A 15,255-nucleotide genomic window follows, 5' to 3' on the forward strand; every position below is an offset into this window, starting at 1 on the left:
AAAGAAGACCGGAAAATCCCTTTCTGCTGGAGCCAGGTAGGTTGGCTAACAGCCATCCACGAAAGAGAAAGGACTATGCGACGTCTCGGGTGGTTTGAGCCAACCAGCCACTCTCCCTAAGCCGGGCTGACGGTGCAAAGTCACTGCAAAGGCTTCCCTTGCAAACCCCTGCGCTTAATACAGGGAGATGCCGTTTCACTGCCCCGCAAAAAGAACAGCTTCTGTGTTCGCAGCTTTTTTCAGGGTGAGAAAAAAATTCTGAAAAATCTTCCTTAAATCTGAAATCCGATTTTCAGATTAAAGGGAAAACAAACACAGGGAGACTCCACAGCAGTAAAACAGCACGCGCCTCTGTGGAAAAACGCAGCTAAACCTGCCCAGGCCCCGCTCCTCGTGCAGTCAACTCTCATCACAACCGGAAATGACGTCCCTCCAGGCTTCTTAGAGACCTCTCGGGAAACAGCGCTCGTTCGGGCTGGTCTAGCGCCTCGAACTCTATGCTTCCCCCCCCCGGAGCAGCTCAGCCGGATATCGGTCTCAGCGGCCGGAAGTGGAAGTGGGGGACGCTCGGGTCTCCCGGCGGCAGCCTGCTCGCCCACCGCGATGCTGTCCGTGGACTTTCTGGACGATGTTCGGCGGATGAATAAGCGGCAGGTTCGGCGGGCCCCGGGGGCGTGGAGGCGGTCCCGGGGGAGACCCGCTCTCGGCTGTGCGGGGGGCTGCAGGCGTGCCGTCGTCCTGTCGCTGCCTAGTTGAGCGCGGGGTGGGGGAGCCCCCAGTTGAGCGATGGGGGGATAAAAACCGGTGTTCGTGGTGGAAACATCACGTGACCAAGCGGGCCTGGCCCCTTTTGCTGCTGGTACAGCCCAGCCTCCTTCCAGGGGCGTTGGACTACAGCTCCCATCCTCCCCAGCAGGCTTGGCCGTGGGTCAAGGAGCATGGAAGGTGCAGTGCGACGTACCCGCAGGGCATCCACGTGGGGAAGGCGTAGGGGCCAAAAGAGCCAGTGGAGGGGGCTGCTAATATTCTATCCTTTCTATATGTGTGTGTGTGTGTGCGCGCGCGCATATATATTGTTTTGGAGAAAATAGGAAGGAATGTTAAGTATGTTCACCGCCTTGAGTTATATATTAAAAAGGCAGGATAAAAATGTAATAATATGATTAATATGTCCATGGTTGCTTGATTTGCGCAGCAGAAAGAGCAGGCAGGCTGGCAACCCTGGTTAGGAAGGAGACGGAAAACAAACCAGGGGCTTGTCATCTTCCCAATCCAGATCTTCCCAAGGAGATTTTTTTTTATCCCATCTTCTTTATGTATAACTCAAGGCAGCAAACGTACCTAATACTCCTGTGCCTCCTGTTTTCCCCACCACAACAAACCTGTGAGGTGGGCTGAGAGGGAGGGACTGGCCCAACATCACCCAGCTGGCTTTCATGCCTAAGGCAGGCTAGAACTCACCATCTCTTGGTTTCTAGGCTAGCCCCTTCACCGCTACGCTAGACTGGTTCTCCACATTATTGCAGGAAGGGAGCATCTTCTGTCTCCTTTCAGGCCCTCGATGCTCTGCAGCCTCGTTTTGCTTCACATTTCTCCTTCAGGGCAATCGTTCCCTGGGAAAAGTGAGTCAAGAGAGTAAGGGGTTGACAGAGCAGCTGTGGGGCTCTGCTTCAGAGGATTCCCCAAAGGCAAGTTTGGTTTCAGCCATACTTAAGAAGTCAACTCAAATAGCTTGTGCCTGGTTGAAGTCCCCAGTGGTCTTGTTGACTGTAGTAGGACTTCTAAACGGTGGCTTGTCATTTGGAGGGGAGGGCATTACCTTTGAAGATGTGCCTGAGGAAGAGCACTGAACATGGGTGTCTTTGTGTTTTGCAAAGGACTATCTTGAGTTCCCAGTGATAATCCTTGTCCCCTCCCTGCCTCCCAGCTGTATTACCAGGTCCTGAACTTTGGGATGATCGTTTCCTCAGCGCTGATGATCTGGAAGGGGTTGATGGTGGCCACGGGCAGTGAGAGTCCCATCGTTGTTGTGCTTAGGTAAAATGCTTCTGGGAATCTCAGGCTCAACCCCTCTTACTGTGTGAGATTTGGAAGGGAGAGGCAGCCCTAATGGCTTGGGGAGGCATTCAGCTTATGGGGAATCTGCTGGACATGCCTTCTGCTAATGTAGCATGACCTTTGAACGAGTGTGATCTTGACAGAAGGGCAAGGTTTAAGTTTACAGCCCGTATTTTTACAAATACTGTATTGGAAAACAGGTCCTACTTGAGCTACATTGCCACCCTTCTGTCAGAGAATCTGCTTTCCCATATTTGTTAAAAGACAGGCTATAAACTGAAAACATTTAGGTGCCCCTTGTTCAGGGGATGCAGTCAAATAATGGTGTTGATCCCTGACATGGTAAGTTTGATTCTTCCTCGGGTAATGGTTTTGGCTGATTTTTTTATTGTTCTCAAATGCCTCCTGAAAGTCAAACTTCTTGCAAGATCTTAAAATAAGTGATCTCTGATTTGTGGAGTCCTTGGTGCTCTCTGAGCTTGGTTGTTGGCTTGCAGACGATTTGTTGCCCGACTAGGCAACATCTTCAGGTCCCACTGAATTAAGGTCCCTTCTGACTGAAAACATTGCCTAGTCGGGTAATGAAAGGTCTGTAAGCCAACAACCAAGCCCAGAGAGCACCAGGGACTCCACCGTTCAACCCTGAGCTACAGATATTCTCTTCTATTGATATCTGATTTGTTATCGCTTTGTAAAACTATGGCAGTGGCCATAGTTTAAGGAAAGCACATTTGTTCTGATCTGGCAACAGGCAATCTGTTTTGCCAAAACTGCTTGTTCGTATAACTTTCCCAGAATCTTGTAACACCCTAGGTGCAAGGCTGAAATCAATTCTTACTACAAGTTCTTACTTCCTGTCCATTGAGTGCTTGTGGTTTGAGGTCTGTAGAGGAATCCTGGGAAAGGCTCCTACATTTTTAATTTTTTTTCCGGGATGTCAAAGCAGTATGCATAGATCTTCCTCCCTGTCCTCCTTTTACCTTCACAAAAACCCTGTGAGGTTGAATAGGTCAAGAGAGAGCGATTAGCTCAAAGACTTCCATGGCTGAATGGGGATTTGAATTTGGGACTATCCTGCCCAATTTTAAATGCTGCACCGGGCAGGATAATATTGACTGGATAATCAGTACAAACTTGATTGTTCTCCATATATTCTAAGCAAGAGTTCCTGTAGACAGCTGCCTTTGAAGCAGCTGCTAGCCTTATAGGGACAGTGATACAAACAGATTCCAGATTATATCCTCAAAAGACATATATGCATTCAGCACAAAGCCCCACAGTCCGCCCCTCCCTTTTTTTTTACAGAAATGAAAAGATAATTCCCCTGCCTTTTCCTTGCAGTCGAGTTGACATGACATCAAAGAGAAAACAGACAGGGAGGAATAGAACATCAGGCATTATTTGTATACTTCAAACAAGGGGGGAGCTGTTACTGAGTACAGAATGGGCAAGCAGAACTGCCAAGAAATCTGTTGTGGAAGGCAGCTGGCAGGGAAGATGGAAAGACACAATCAATGTGCAGCATCTTGGCTTCTGTCGTACAGGGCGTGCTACCCTCCTCTGTGCCAAAAGATCCAAGGGAAGCCTTCCTGTCTAACTCCTCTAGTAAATGACCCTGTGGTACGTTCCTGCTGTTTCTTCCAACTGATGAAGCCCACTTGCATGGCTTAGGACTTTAAGCCTCCCAGCTGCTCCATGCCAGAGGCCCTCCAGAGCACTCTGTGTTTCCATTAGTTGTTTGTTTGTTTGAAACTTGGGCTTCCCATTTCTTGGGAAAAATCCCATCATAGCTACAGGTTGCCCTTGACTTACGATCACAATTGGGACTGGAACTTTAGTCGCTAAGCTATGGGGTTGTTAAGTGAGACATCGCGTGACTGCACCTGATTTTATGACCTTTTGGCAGCAGTTGTTAAGTGAATTACTGGGTTGTTAAGCGAATCTGGCTTCTCCCATTGATTTCACTTGTCGGAAGTCGGCTGAGAAGGTCACAAATGTCAATCATGTGACCCTGGGATGCTGCAACCATCATAAATACATGCCAGCTGCCAAGCGCTCCAGTTTTGATTGTGTGACTGCAGGGATGCCATGATGGTCATAAGTGCGAGGACCGGTCATAAGTCACTTTTCCAGCACCATTGTAACCTCGAACAGTCGCTGAACGAATGGTCGTAAGTCGAGGACTACCTGGTCTGTTCCCAGTGGTTTCTACACATCCGTTAACATCTGGCAAGAGAGGCATGCTCCGGGTCCTGCCCACCCTCTGGAACATCATCCCTCCAGAGATCAGACTTGCCCCAACTCTCCTGGCCTTTTGCAAGGCATTAAAGACCTGGTTTTACCATCCAACCTGGGGACCTGATAATACAGGTGTTCCTGGTTGGGTTGATCGTGGGATGTTGTGATTTTTCTCAGCTGCTATTTTATGCTGTTTACCAATTTGGTTATTGTTTTTATTCTGTTTTCAATTGTTAGCCACCCAGAATGGTGTGTATGAGATGGGCAGCCCTATCAATTTATTAAATGAATGAATAAATAAAACTAGTGCTTTGAGTCTTTCCCCACACATTTTTTCAAAGCTTTTATCTTCCGCAGCTCACCCCACTGCGTATCTTGCCAAAGCTGAAGGAGGGGGCGAGGCAGCTACCACGGCGCCTTTCTCCTTTTGCCTTTGGATAGCAGAGGAGCTGAGTGACTGCACACACCACACATGCACGGTGCTTAAAGTTCAGCTTCTTTCTCCACAGGGCTGGATCAATCATTTCAAAGGTTAAGGATTTTGCATTGCTTTGCCATTTTCCAAGTAATGTGCTGGTGAGAGAGAGTGTCGGAATAACATGTGCAACAGAGGAGAGCTAGGAACGCGAAGGGGAAATATGCAAGTATTTATTGGAAAGTTTGCAAAGGTTTTTGCTGTAGTGACCTTCTCAGGGTAACCGGTGGCGTGGGGTAGATAGTCGTACACCTAACAGTCTCTTTAACCGTTGAAAACTGACTGGGCTGTTTTCCACCTGAAGGCAAAATGTAGAGCTTGAGGTATTTTTCTTAACCATTAATGCTTTTCCCTTCCAGTGGCAGCATGGAGCCTGCATTTCACAGAGGAGATCTCCTGTTCCTGACCAACCGCATCGAAGAGCCGATCCGAGTGGGTGAAATCGTGGTCTTTAGGATAGAAGGAAGGGAGATTCCAATTGTGCATCGGGTGCTAAAAATCCACGAAAAGTACGTCTCAGGTTTTGGATGGTGATAGTTGCAGGCGTCTGTTGCTGTGTCAGTTTTCGCTGTGTCCTTTCACAAGTGGTGGCTCCATTTCAGTCTTCACCATGGCACAGAGGATCAGAAACCAGCTTTATTTTCATCCATTCCTTCTCTCCTGGTATTCATAATTCTGATCCTTTTTTTGTTGTTTAATGAAACTACACTGTACCTGAGCCAGCAAACGGTTGTTACAATGAGCCCCTCCAGCCAAGATCATAGACCTTGCTTAATGACCATTCGTTTAGTGATGGTTCAGACTTACAGTGGTGCTGAAAAAACCGAATTACAACTGGTCCTCGCACTTACAACCGTCGCAGCATCCCCACCATCACATGATTGTGATTTGGGCACTTGGCAGCCAGTTTGCATTTACAGCCATTGGAGCATCCTGCAGTTACATGATTGCCATTTTTGAATTTCCCAGCCAGCTTCTAGCAAGCAAAATCAATGGGAAACCATGTGATTCACTTAACGACCAGGTGGTTCACTTAGCAGCCGCCACAAAAAGCTTGCAAAATTGGGTCGGATTCACTTAATGACAACTTTGCTTAGCAACCAAATTTCTGGTCCCAATTGTGGTTGTTAAGCGAGGACTACCTGTACACACAACTTGTCTGAGTTTGGAACCTTTGTTTGGAAGGCTCCTTCGAGCTACAGTTTGCTGGTTTAGTTGCAAGTGCAAAACGTGGTTCAATTAAACAAGGGATCTTCCATCACACTTGGTCAACGAGAGCAGAAGATCGAGGAAAGTGACGCCTGAATGCAGCTAACAGAGTTTGGAAATCATGTGGAAGAACTGACATGAATGGTGTTACTTGAGGGGAGCAGATGCTAAACTTGGACTAGCTTTATAATCCTGGATTAGGTATGGGGTCAGCACCATGGCTGTTCTACACTTCCACCCAGCTTCTCTCATTTTTGTATTCTGTTCTTATTGTTATGGTTTGAAAATAGTATTACATTCACCCAGCCTTGAGTTGAAGCTGTGCTGGAAATGAACTCAGACTTCCCGCCTTAAGCATGTAGCGCAAGAGTTATGGCCAAGTTCCAGGGAAGGGATGGGTAACCAGGCTCCAGTTCCCATCATGCTTGGCCAGCTTTATCTCTGGCAAGGGGTTGTGGGGACTTTAATCCAAAAGGTGTGGAATATATAGAAATTGCCACGAAGGTCCTGAAATAAGGAGAAAGAGGGATGATCCCAGGCATCCCCACTCACACTCCCCAGCTGCAACCTCAGGGAAAGAAACCAAGTTAAAACCTTGATCCTGCCGATGGCTGTCATGTGATGTACTCGCCTGGCATTGTCATTCCTCCTCACAATGGGGTTGTGCCCTGCCTTGCCCATAACTGCTGTCCTAACAGTTCGAATTGGATTTTTTTTTCTCCCTGTGCCAGACAAAACGGCGACATCAAGTTTTTGACCAAAGGTGACAATAATGCGATTGACGACCGGGGCTTGTACAAGCAGGGGCAGCACTGGCTGGAGAAGAAAGATGTGGTTGGAAGAGCCAGAGGGTGAGTGAGCAGCCAGCCAGCTGGTGGCACTGCGAAACGGGCATTCCATCCTAGCGTAAGCAGACTCTGCCGAGATCAGCGGTGCCCCCTGCTTTTGCTCGTTGACGCCCCTGTTCGTTTCTGCCCATTCACCAGCTTGGGAAGATGTTATTCCTGGAACTGTGCTTTTAACTGTGTGCCATAAAGCCTGTCTTCCTTCTGCAGCTTGGTTATGGAGAAATTTGGTCCTCTGGTTCTGGACCCCCCTGTTTCTGCATAATGTGTTGTTTCTGAGTTTTATGAAGGCCCTTTTTTTAACCTGCATGTGATTTGGAGGCAGAGGGAGGTGTCCTGCTGTTTATAGAAAAGCCTACATCTTTTGCTCCTTCGTTCCCCTTTGTCAGTTTAGCCTATAATCAGCCCAGAATGTTTTGGCCCGTGTAGTGTCCAAAGAGGATGACTTTGTTTCTCCGTTTTAGATTTGTGCCATACATTGGAATAGTAACCATCCTAATGAATGATTACCCTAAATTCAAGGTAGGACTTTCTGTTCATTTGCTCTCTTGGTGTGATCCATTGCACTGGCGAACCAAAACGTCGTTCAGACATTGCATGGAGGCGGGTGGGTTCAGGGTCTCTCTCAGCAGAGTTCTGCTGAAGGGTCCCAAGCTGGCCCCGTTCTAGGGAGTGCAAGCAGCTGATTCTCAGTGGTGGTTTGGTTCAAATGAGTACTGCCTCTGGCTTTTGCAGGTCTTGAAATTTTGTTTTGCTTGGGAGGTAGGTTGGGGGTTGACGAAGGCCAGAGAACGTTTACAAACAAACAAAAAAACCCACCGTAAGCTTCAAGAGAGGCAGGTGAGGCACAGCACACCTCCCTAACACTTTTTCTGAAGTTTAAGCTCTTCAAGGAACGATGCATTGTCTAAATCATTGGTCTTGCATCATTTAAAGCCTGGGGTCACTCTTTGGGTCCATGCATCCTACCAAGTCCTCCTGTGGTTTCTTAAGTTTCATCTTAGCCTAACGTGTGAACCCTGCATTCTAGTTTGCATATGGGTTATGGGTTAGCACGGTGCTGAATCCAACCACTGGGGGCTTGTTCTAGAAACCCTGATTACACGAAAGCATAGCTTCGTGCAAGACGTGAACTGAGATGGCAAAGCTGTACCCAAATTGTGCCATTTTGGAGGTTTTACTATTTGTTTTAAGTATCTTCCTGCCTCTAGAGAAATAATCCATTACCATCACATTTGGGGGGGGGCAGAGGGAGAATCTTGGATGAATCCTATTGTTGGAACTTTGAAGCCGAGAATTTCCATGAAAACCTTCTCATGCTGAGGCCGTGTGCTATGAAGCAAGGGCCTGGGAAATTCCTCCATTGCATTTGAAACAATTTGAGTGAGTGCTCCAAATGTTTCTGTCTTCTTCTCCCCCACTCCCCAGTACACCGTGCTTTTTCTCCTGGGCTTGTTTGTCCTCGTTCATCGAGAGTAGCCTGTCACCAAGGTCGTCCGGCTGAGGCGGACCTTCCTTCCGAGTAGACAGGGGGATGTGAAGAGTGTCCATTTCGCTGCTTCGTAATCCGAGTTGGGTCTGGCACTGGGTTTCGTTTTCTACAACTGCTGCGTCACAGGACGGTTGATCTCAGTATTTTGAACAGTTTGTCACACTTCAGCATTTTTGTACATCAGTGAATTTTTATATTAAAAGTTTTAAGCCAAAGCCTTCTGCCTTTTTCTGAGTTCACGGGTCCTCTTTTCAACTGACTTCGTTTGCAAGTAGGAAAATCAGACTGGTTTTCAAGATGCCCCCCTGGACAATCTGTGTTCCTCCAGATAAGAATAAAATAATCTGAGGACCAGTGAATCACAACTATAAATTCCAATTTTAAAATGATAGGTGTGTGCCACTTCTCCACTTTTGAGTTGATAGGCCTGGGACCAAATGCTGGCTTTTTCATTTTAGTAAGAAAATGCTGGAGAAGATGTACAGGTAGTCCTCGCTTAACGACCACAATTGGGACGGACATTTCAGTTGCTAAGCAAAGCAGTCATTAAGCGAATCCGACCCAATTTTATGACCTTTTCTCTGGCGGCCAGTAAGCAAATCATTGCAGGCGTTAAGTGAACCATGTGAGTATTAAGCGAATTGTGCAGTTCCCTGTCGAAAATAGCGATCACAGGACGCTGTGATGGTCCTAAATGCGAACTGGTTGCCAAGCGCCTGAATTGTGATCACGTGACTGTGGGGACACTGTGATGGTTGCAAGTGTGAGGACTGGTCATAAGTCAGTTTTTTTCAGCACTCTTGTAAGTCCAAACCATCACTTAACGAATGGTCATTAAGCGAGGACTACCTGTACACCAAATGGGCTGCTCTGATGAGGAAGAGCCAGAGCATCAGGCCTGGGAAAATCAGAGCATCATAACAGTTCTCACTACATTTTGGCTTTGGTGATTATGTGGCCTCTGATGCAGTTTCTCTTACCACCTCCACTTTTAGCAAAGCCACTGTAAAACACAGCCCCGTGGGCGGCTTAATTTTATCTGATTGTCACTGCCATTGAGAAGGATCTCGACACTTCCCTTCAGCTGCTGCTGACTCAAAGGACCCTTTAGCACCTCAGGCATAACTGGGTCATCGTGGGAAGTTAGTGGTTTGTGGAACCCTGGTCAATTGACTCAGCCGCTTAGCCAGAGGCCCTCAGTCTGTCTGTCGGGTTGGTTAAACCCCACCATCACCAGTGAGACAGCGGCCCCGGTCCTCCAGAGCTGACCTGAAGACAGATCAAGAAACGTGCCCTGGACTTCTTACTCTACTCTTATTCCCCCAACAACCTCCTTGCGAAGTAAGCTGGGCCGAGGACAAGTTTAATAATCCGTGCTGTCATTTGTTGGTCAAGCTGCATCTTCCCCCCTTTTAAATCCCAGAGATGCTGCATTTCTTTTGTGCGTCTTTTTTTTTTTTTTGCAGTTCTAATGCAAATGTCGCTAATCAACACCTTTGCAGCACCAAATGGAAATGCTGATATTATTTTATACTCAAGGGACAGCTAGTTGCTGTGAAGAGAGGTGTTACCCCTCAAAAATTGCTGAATAACAATTATCTTTTTTTTAAAAAAAAGCATTAAAGCACTCTTTCTCCCACATCTCCATACACACACATTTCACTTCTAAGATGCAGGATTTCAGAAAGAGCAAAAAGTATTTTCTGCCCACCCTCCAGTCTTCTGGAAGAGGTGTTGCTTTTACATCTTTGAGCCTCCCAAATTTTTAGACCAATCTTTGCTGATGCTGTGCCATCATGTCGGTATTGACTCTTAATGAGCATATAAGTAGATTTCCCCTGGAAAACCCTGTACCCAGTCTGGTCCTTCAGATCACAAATCTTAGCAAAGCAACCTGAACATGTTTGTAGTTGAGTTAAACTTCGGTTTGTATTGGGTTCCATGTTGGTAAGGGCTAGGCTTAAATGTTTTTGCGGGATTTTTACTAGTAGGTGGCTGTATACGTTCAGGGAAGTAACACCAAGAGTTACATCTACCCATCCTTAAAATGGTTTCTCCAACCTCAGCAAACACAGCTAAGAAACAGCAGGAAAGGCTGGGGGGTGGGGGGGGGAATCACTTTTTTCTCCTCCCCCTCCTCCATTTTTCCCCCGGAGCTGCTTGGAGAGGAATGGATGGATTGGATTTGGAGAAATGGATCCTCCTCCTCCTCCAAAGGTGCATCTGGTTGCTTGGGAAGGGAGTTGGAAACAGGTCGAGGGCTGAATGCAGGCCCTCTGCTTCTTGGTGCCCGGCCCTGTCCTGCTGTGCTTGACAGCAGTCTTTCCCACCCCCGGCTGAGTTTCCAGGAATTAAACCTGGATCCTTCACGTGCAGTCCCCCTAAGCCATCATCTGCTTCCTGATTGCACTGGGGAAGTGGGCTGCTTACTGAGCCATAGTTAACTCACCGCTCGGTGTGATTTCACATAGGCATTGGCAGGAATCCTTGACTTTTGGCAAGCATCTTCTCCAGCCCTTCTTAGAGCCTGTTCATTGCCCCTATCAGACCCCACCCCTTTTCAAGCAGACCAGTTCCATGTTTGCCCCACAGATACCCCCATTTCCTGCTTCTTTGGGTTTATCGGATCTCTCCATTTCCTTCCCGGGTTATCTTGTTGAGATGTTCTGGAGCATCCAGTCCGGCTGGGGCGCTTCCAGTAATTGATCCAGGACTGGGAGTGTGGGCTCTCTCTGGCTGCCCAATAATTGGGGTCCCTTAATTCCACTCCCTGCACCTCTTCCCTCTTATCCTTGCGATTAGAGCCCTCTTTTATGCTAGCCAAGCCACCACTGACAGCTAAACCTCCACACACACACACACCCAAAAAACCTGCAGGCCTTTAATCTGCTTCTGCACTCTGCATGCCCACGCGCAGCCTAATCCTGAAATGCAAAGAATCCGTTGCTTCTAGAACACAGTTTAAGAATGAATAATCCTATCTTGCTTTGTTTGATCTTTGGGCAACTCTGCAGCTTTTTTATTCAGAGCCAAGTATGTTCCTTAAGACAATATTCTCCCCAAGGCCCTGCGTCTGAAGCCTAACATGGAATTGAACTGCCCAGAGAGAGCACTGGTGTGAATAAATGTACTGTAACTTTACACGCTGCAAAGGAGGAGGTTGCAAAAATGTGGGCAAAGGAAGGCAAAAGCAGGATGCCAGGAGGGTGACCAAGTGGTTTCTGGCCAGAAGAACCCATGACTGAGAACCACGTCAGCCACAGGTTGGGCCATATTAATTGGTTGCTGCAGAAACAATGAACTCCCTTGTGGCATCTTTTAAGGCGAATGCGTTTATTACAGCGGATGCTTTCATGGTGAGGAGTTGGCTTTACTGATGGCCCGTAGCAAAAATTAAATCTCCCCTGATTCCAGCTCAGCTCCTGGAGCCCAGGTGCACCCAGTCAAGGTTTTTGCTTGGCAACAGTCTCTAAAAGGAAGGGGCTTTTGCAAGATTGTGGGAATGGTGGGAGAGAGGAATAGCTTGCGCTGGGTTCACATTCCCCCAGCCCAGCCCAGCCCAGCCCAGGTTCCCAGCATAAGCCTTCAGGAAATGTTCAGGCATCCTGCCTAGAATGGAGGAGGGGGAGGGGGGCTCCTTTGGGGGTTTCAGGTTCCAGCTCCCGGTTTATAGGGCAACTTCAAATCAAGGAGCTAATCTGGAAAGGACCTAGTGTTTAGTCCAAGGCACTGCCTCCTACAGGTACCAAGTTGCTCTGTGTATGCTCAGAGGCATTCTGTTCTTTTGTGGATACCAAGATTAAGCCGTGGCATTCACAAAAGAGCCAAACTTTGGGGAGCGCTGATCAAATGTCTCTCCTTCAGACAGGGCTGCAACTGGGGGGGTGGGGGGGAAGTGGGGCATGTGCCCCGGGCACCGCGCTGGGAGGGTGCCAAAATGAGTGCTGGGGGGGGTGCCAAAATGGGCGTGGAATCCATGTTTGCCCCGGGTGACACAGACCCTAGTTGCAGGCCTGCCTTCAGACTCTTTTGTCTTCTCTTTTCCCTTCCCTTCCCTTCCATCTTTCCTCTTTCCTTTCCTTTTCCTTCCTTCCTTCCCTCCCTTTCCTTTCTTAGCCCTTCCCTCCTTCCTTTCCCTTCCCTTCCCTTCCTTTCCTTTCCTTTTTCTTCCCTTCTCCCCCTCCCTTTTCCCTTTTCCCTTTTCCCCTTTCCCTCTTCCCTCCCTTCCCTCCCAAGCCACCCGGCCAGAAAGAGGGCTTCCCAGGCTCCTTTTGAAGCTCCACAGGTCGGCGCGGACGGCCCTTCCCGTCGACTCTGAGGCGTCGCCCGGGCCACCTCGCGGCCCTCCAGTCCCCGCCCCTGCAGCCTAGCTACTTAAAGCGGGGACGGGATCCGAAGGAGGAGACGGCGACGACCCGAGACGGGCTGGCAAAAGCCGGGCAGAAAGGCGCCCCCGGTGGCAAGAAGAGACCCATCAGGGCATCCCTCCGTCGAGCCATGGCCAGAGCCGGACTCGCCAGGAGCCGGAGCCTGCGGGTGGGCGGCGTGGCGTTGCTGATCCTCTCCGCCGCCTTCTCCGCCTCGCCTTCACTCGCCGAGAAGAGGGACGGGCCCATCCGGCTCAGGGAGAACCTCTGGGCTACAGGTACCGCTCCTGCTGCTTCCGACGGGGCGCCCGTCCCCGGACGGGCGCCGTTACAGCTGCCCATGGTGCGCATCAGCGCTGGGCGCCTTCGAAGAAAAGCGCAGCTCCTTGCTTGAGGCGAGGGGGCGGGCAGCGGGTCCGATGGGGGCGCTGGGGGCTCTTTGGGATCAGCCGGGCACCCCTAAATCTTGGAGGACGCCTCCAAGAGAAAGGAGAGGATGAGGGCGTGGGAACAGTCCTTTAGGATCCCCGCCTAGCCTGGACGCCGGAGGGGCGCAGAAAAAGTGCAGCCTCGCACAAAGTTGAGCGACGTCGCAGCCTTTCCTGCGCTACTGTGGCGAATCGTGCGGCGAAGCTGCCTTTTCCTTATTTCAGGGCTTCCCTTTGGCACCCTTTTGCCTTTCTTAGGCGGCAGAGACTGCCCTAAGAGGGTACTCCATCGAATACCTGGATCGTTACAGGCACGGGGTGGGGACGGGGTTGTTAAAAGCGCTACCCGGTGCGGGAACGCTCCCTTCAGCACCCGCAGGAGGACAGCTCCGAAAAACACCCTCGTCTTTGGGATCGAAAAACCAATTGATTGCCCATTATTTGAAGCAGGGGGTGGGCGGGGGTGGGCAGAGGAGCTGCTAAAATTTGGAATATCTTCGGATCCATCTCTCAAGCCTGACTAATTGGCCAGGTCTCCCTCCATGGACCCCGGTTAGTACCCTGAAATTGCCAACCTGCTTCCTTAGAAAGCAGGGCAGGAAAGCAGATTGTGTGCTTATATGAGCAACTGTAAGTTCAGGGATCTCTCTTCTTTTTCAAATGGGCATGTTAATAATAATTTTATTCAACGTCATATGTGTGTGGATAGATTGAGCATGGGATTCTTCCTCAATAACTCCAAATTTAAAAGTGATGGAATATTAAAAGCAATAATATTGTCCTTTAAAAAGTTAAACGCTATTTCTCCGGCCAACTGATAAATAATAAACTAAGCAGCAATCCTGCTTTGGGGGCTGCTGGTGGAGGTAGGGAAACAAAGAAGGATTAAAAGAGAAGAGAGCAAGGAAGGAAAGATGGGGAGGGAAGGAGGGGAAGGAAGGGAGGGGTGGGAAGGGAGGGAGGGAGGGAAAGGGGGAAAGCAAGAGGGAGGAGAAGGTCTCTCTAGCTGTAGAACAACTGTGTAGATTGACTCCAAAATACCAGGACATATAAAGGGGTGATTATGGCAGCAACAAAAAGGAAGTGGCCTGGTGAATCTCCCAGGAGAGCTTGGAACCAGCCCCATGTTGATTCATTTCATCTAGAATTCTACACCTGTGTGTAATTTCAGGGCATTTTATGGGGAAGAAGAGTCCCCTGAGCCCCACCCCCCTCCACTCATCATCCTTGGGGAGCGCAGAGCCCAACCAGATCCCCAGAGACTTCAGCCCAGCAGTCACTAGCATCATAGATGGAGCGAAGGATCTACTGACCAGAGAACTTCTCAAAATCCTTTTGCAACAGAAGCTTCTGGAGGAGAGCCAAGAGGATCCCAAAGAGCAGGTGAGATCCCTCCAGTTTCCTGCTTGGAAGGAATGTGCAATTGCCAGGATTCCACAGAGCTAGTCATGATGCCCACCCTTACTTTCTCAGCCTCCAGGCACCTTCATTCACTGCACATCTCTCCTATAACTCCAACTATGCCCTTCTCAGGGAGCTGATCCACTGCCAAGCAAAATGCTGGAGGGCTGGTACTTGGCCTGCAAGCTCCAGTTGGGTCCTTATGGCTGCAACATCTAGCCTAGCTTGTGCATTCTTCTTTCTCCCTCTCCCTCTTCCTCCTCCTCCTCCTCTTTCATCTCCACCTCCCCTGCCTTCTCCCCCTCCTCCCAGCTGTTCATAATCAAAGAATTGCCCAACTATGAGACCAACACAGATCTCTTAAAAGAAAAGTTTTCTTTTCTTTTTTTATTCCTGCCAGAGCTTGTTCCTGGTGGGACTGACTTGAAAAGGAACATGCAGGAAGCTTTGCAGGAAGTCTAAAAGAGGCTGAAGGCTGCTTGGAGTGAATGAAAGGCACTGAGAGAGCTTTCTGAGAAAGCTTAGATCCAAACAGTTGGAGAGCCAACCACATAGGCAAGAAGGGCTTCTCCTGAGCCAGAGTCTTGATCCATCTTGCCCAGGATTGTCAACCTTACTGGCAATGTGGGACTGGACCTGGATTTTCTGCAAACCACACAAATGCAATGGCCCTTCCCTAAAAATAAGGTGAAGTTCCTAGTCCCCATGATCCTGAATGAAATACTGATTTGGATGAGAACCA

At 48.9% G+C, this 15,255-nt stretch overlaps 2 protein-coding genes across 2 annotated transcripts; both read left to right on the forward strand.

Moving 5' to 3' along the window:
- Positions 1-513: 513 nt before the first annotated feature.
- Positions 514-8,532, forward strand: SEC11A (SEC11 homolog A, signal peptidase complex subunit). The gene is made up of 6 exons (XM_063314067.1): positions 514-654; positions 1,928-2,037; positions 5,131-5,280; positions 6,712-6,831; positions 7,290-7,347; positions 8,254-8,532. Exons 1-6 carry the CDS (start codon positions 604-606, stop codon positions 8,302-8,304), a joined length of 540 nt encoding a protein of 179 aa, XP_063170137.1. The 5' UTR covers positions 514-603; the 3' UTR covers positions 8,305-8,532.
- Positions 8,533-11,257: 2,725 nt separating this feature from the next.
- On the forward strand, positions 11,258-14,763 carry NMB (neuromedin B). The gene is made up of 3 exons (XM_063313970.1): positions 11,258-11,580; positions 12,554-12,962; positions 14,284-14,763. Exons 2-3 carry the CDS (start codon positions 12,815-12,817, stop codon positions 14,556-14,558), a joined length of 423 nt encoding a protein of 140 aa, XP_063170040.1. The 5' UTR covers positions 11,258-11,580; positions 12,554-12,814; the 3' UTR covers positions 14,559-14,763.
- The last annotated feature ends 492 nt before the right edge of the window (positions 14,764-15,255 follow it).

The sequence above is a fragment of the Candoia aspera genome, chromosome 13 (assembly GCF_035149785.1).
Source record: "Candoia aspera isolate rCanAsp1 chromosome 13, rCanAsp1.hap2, whole genome shotgun sequence".
In the NCBI taxonomy this organism is placed as follows: Eukaryota; Metazoa; Chordata; class Lepidosauria; order Squamata; family Boidae; genus Candoia; species Candoia aspera.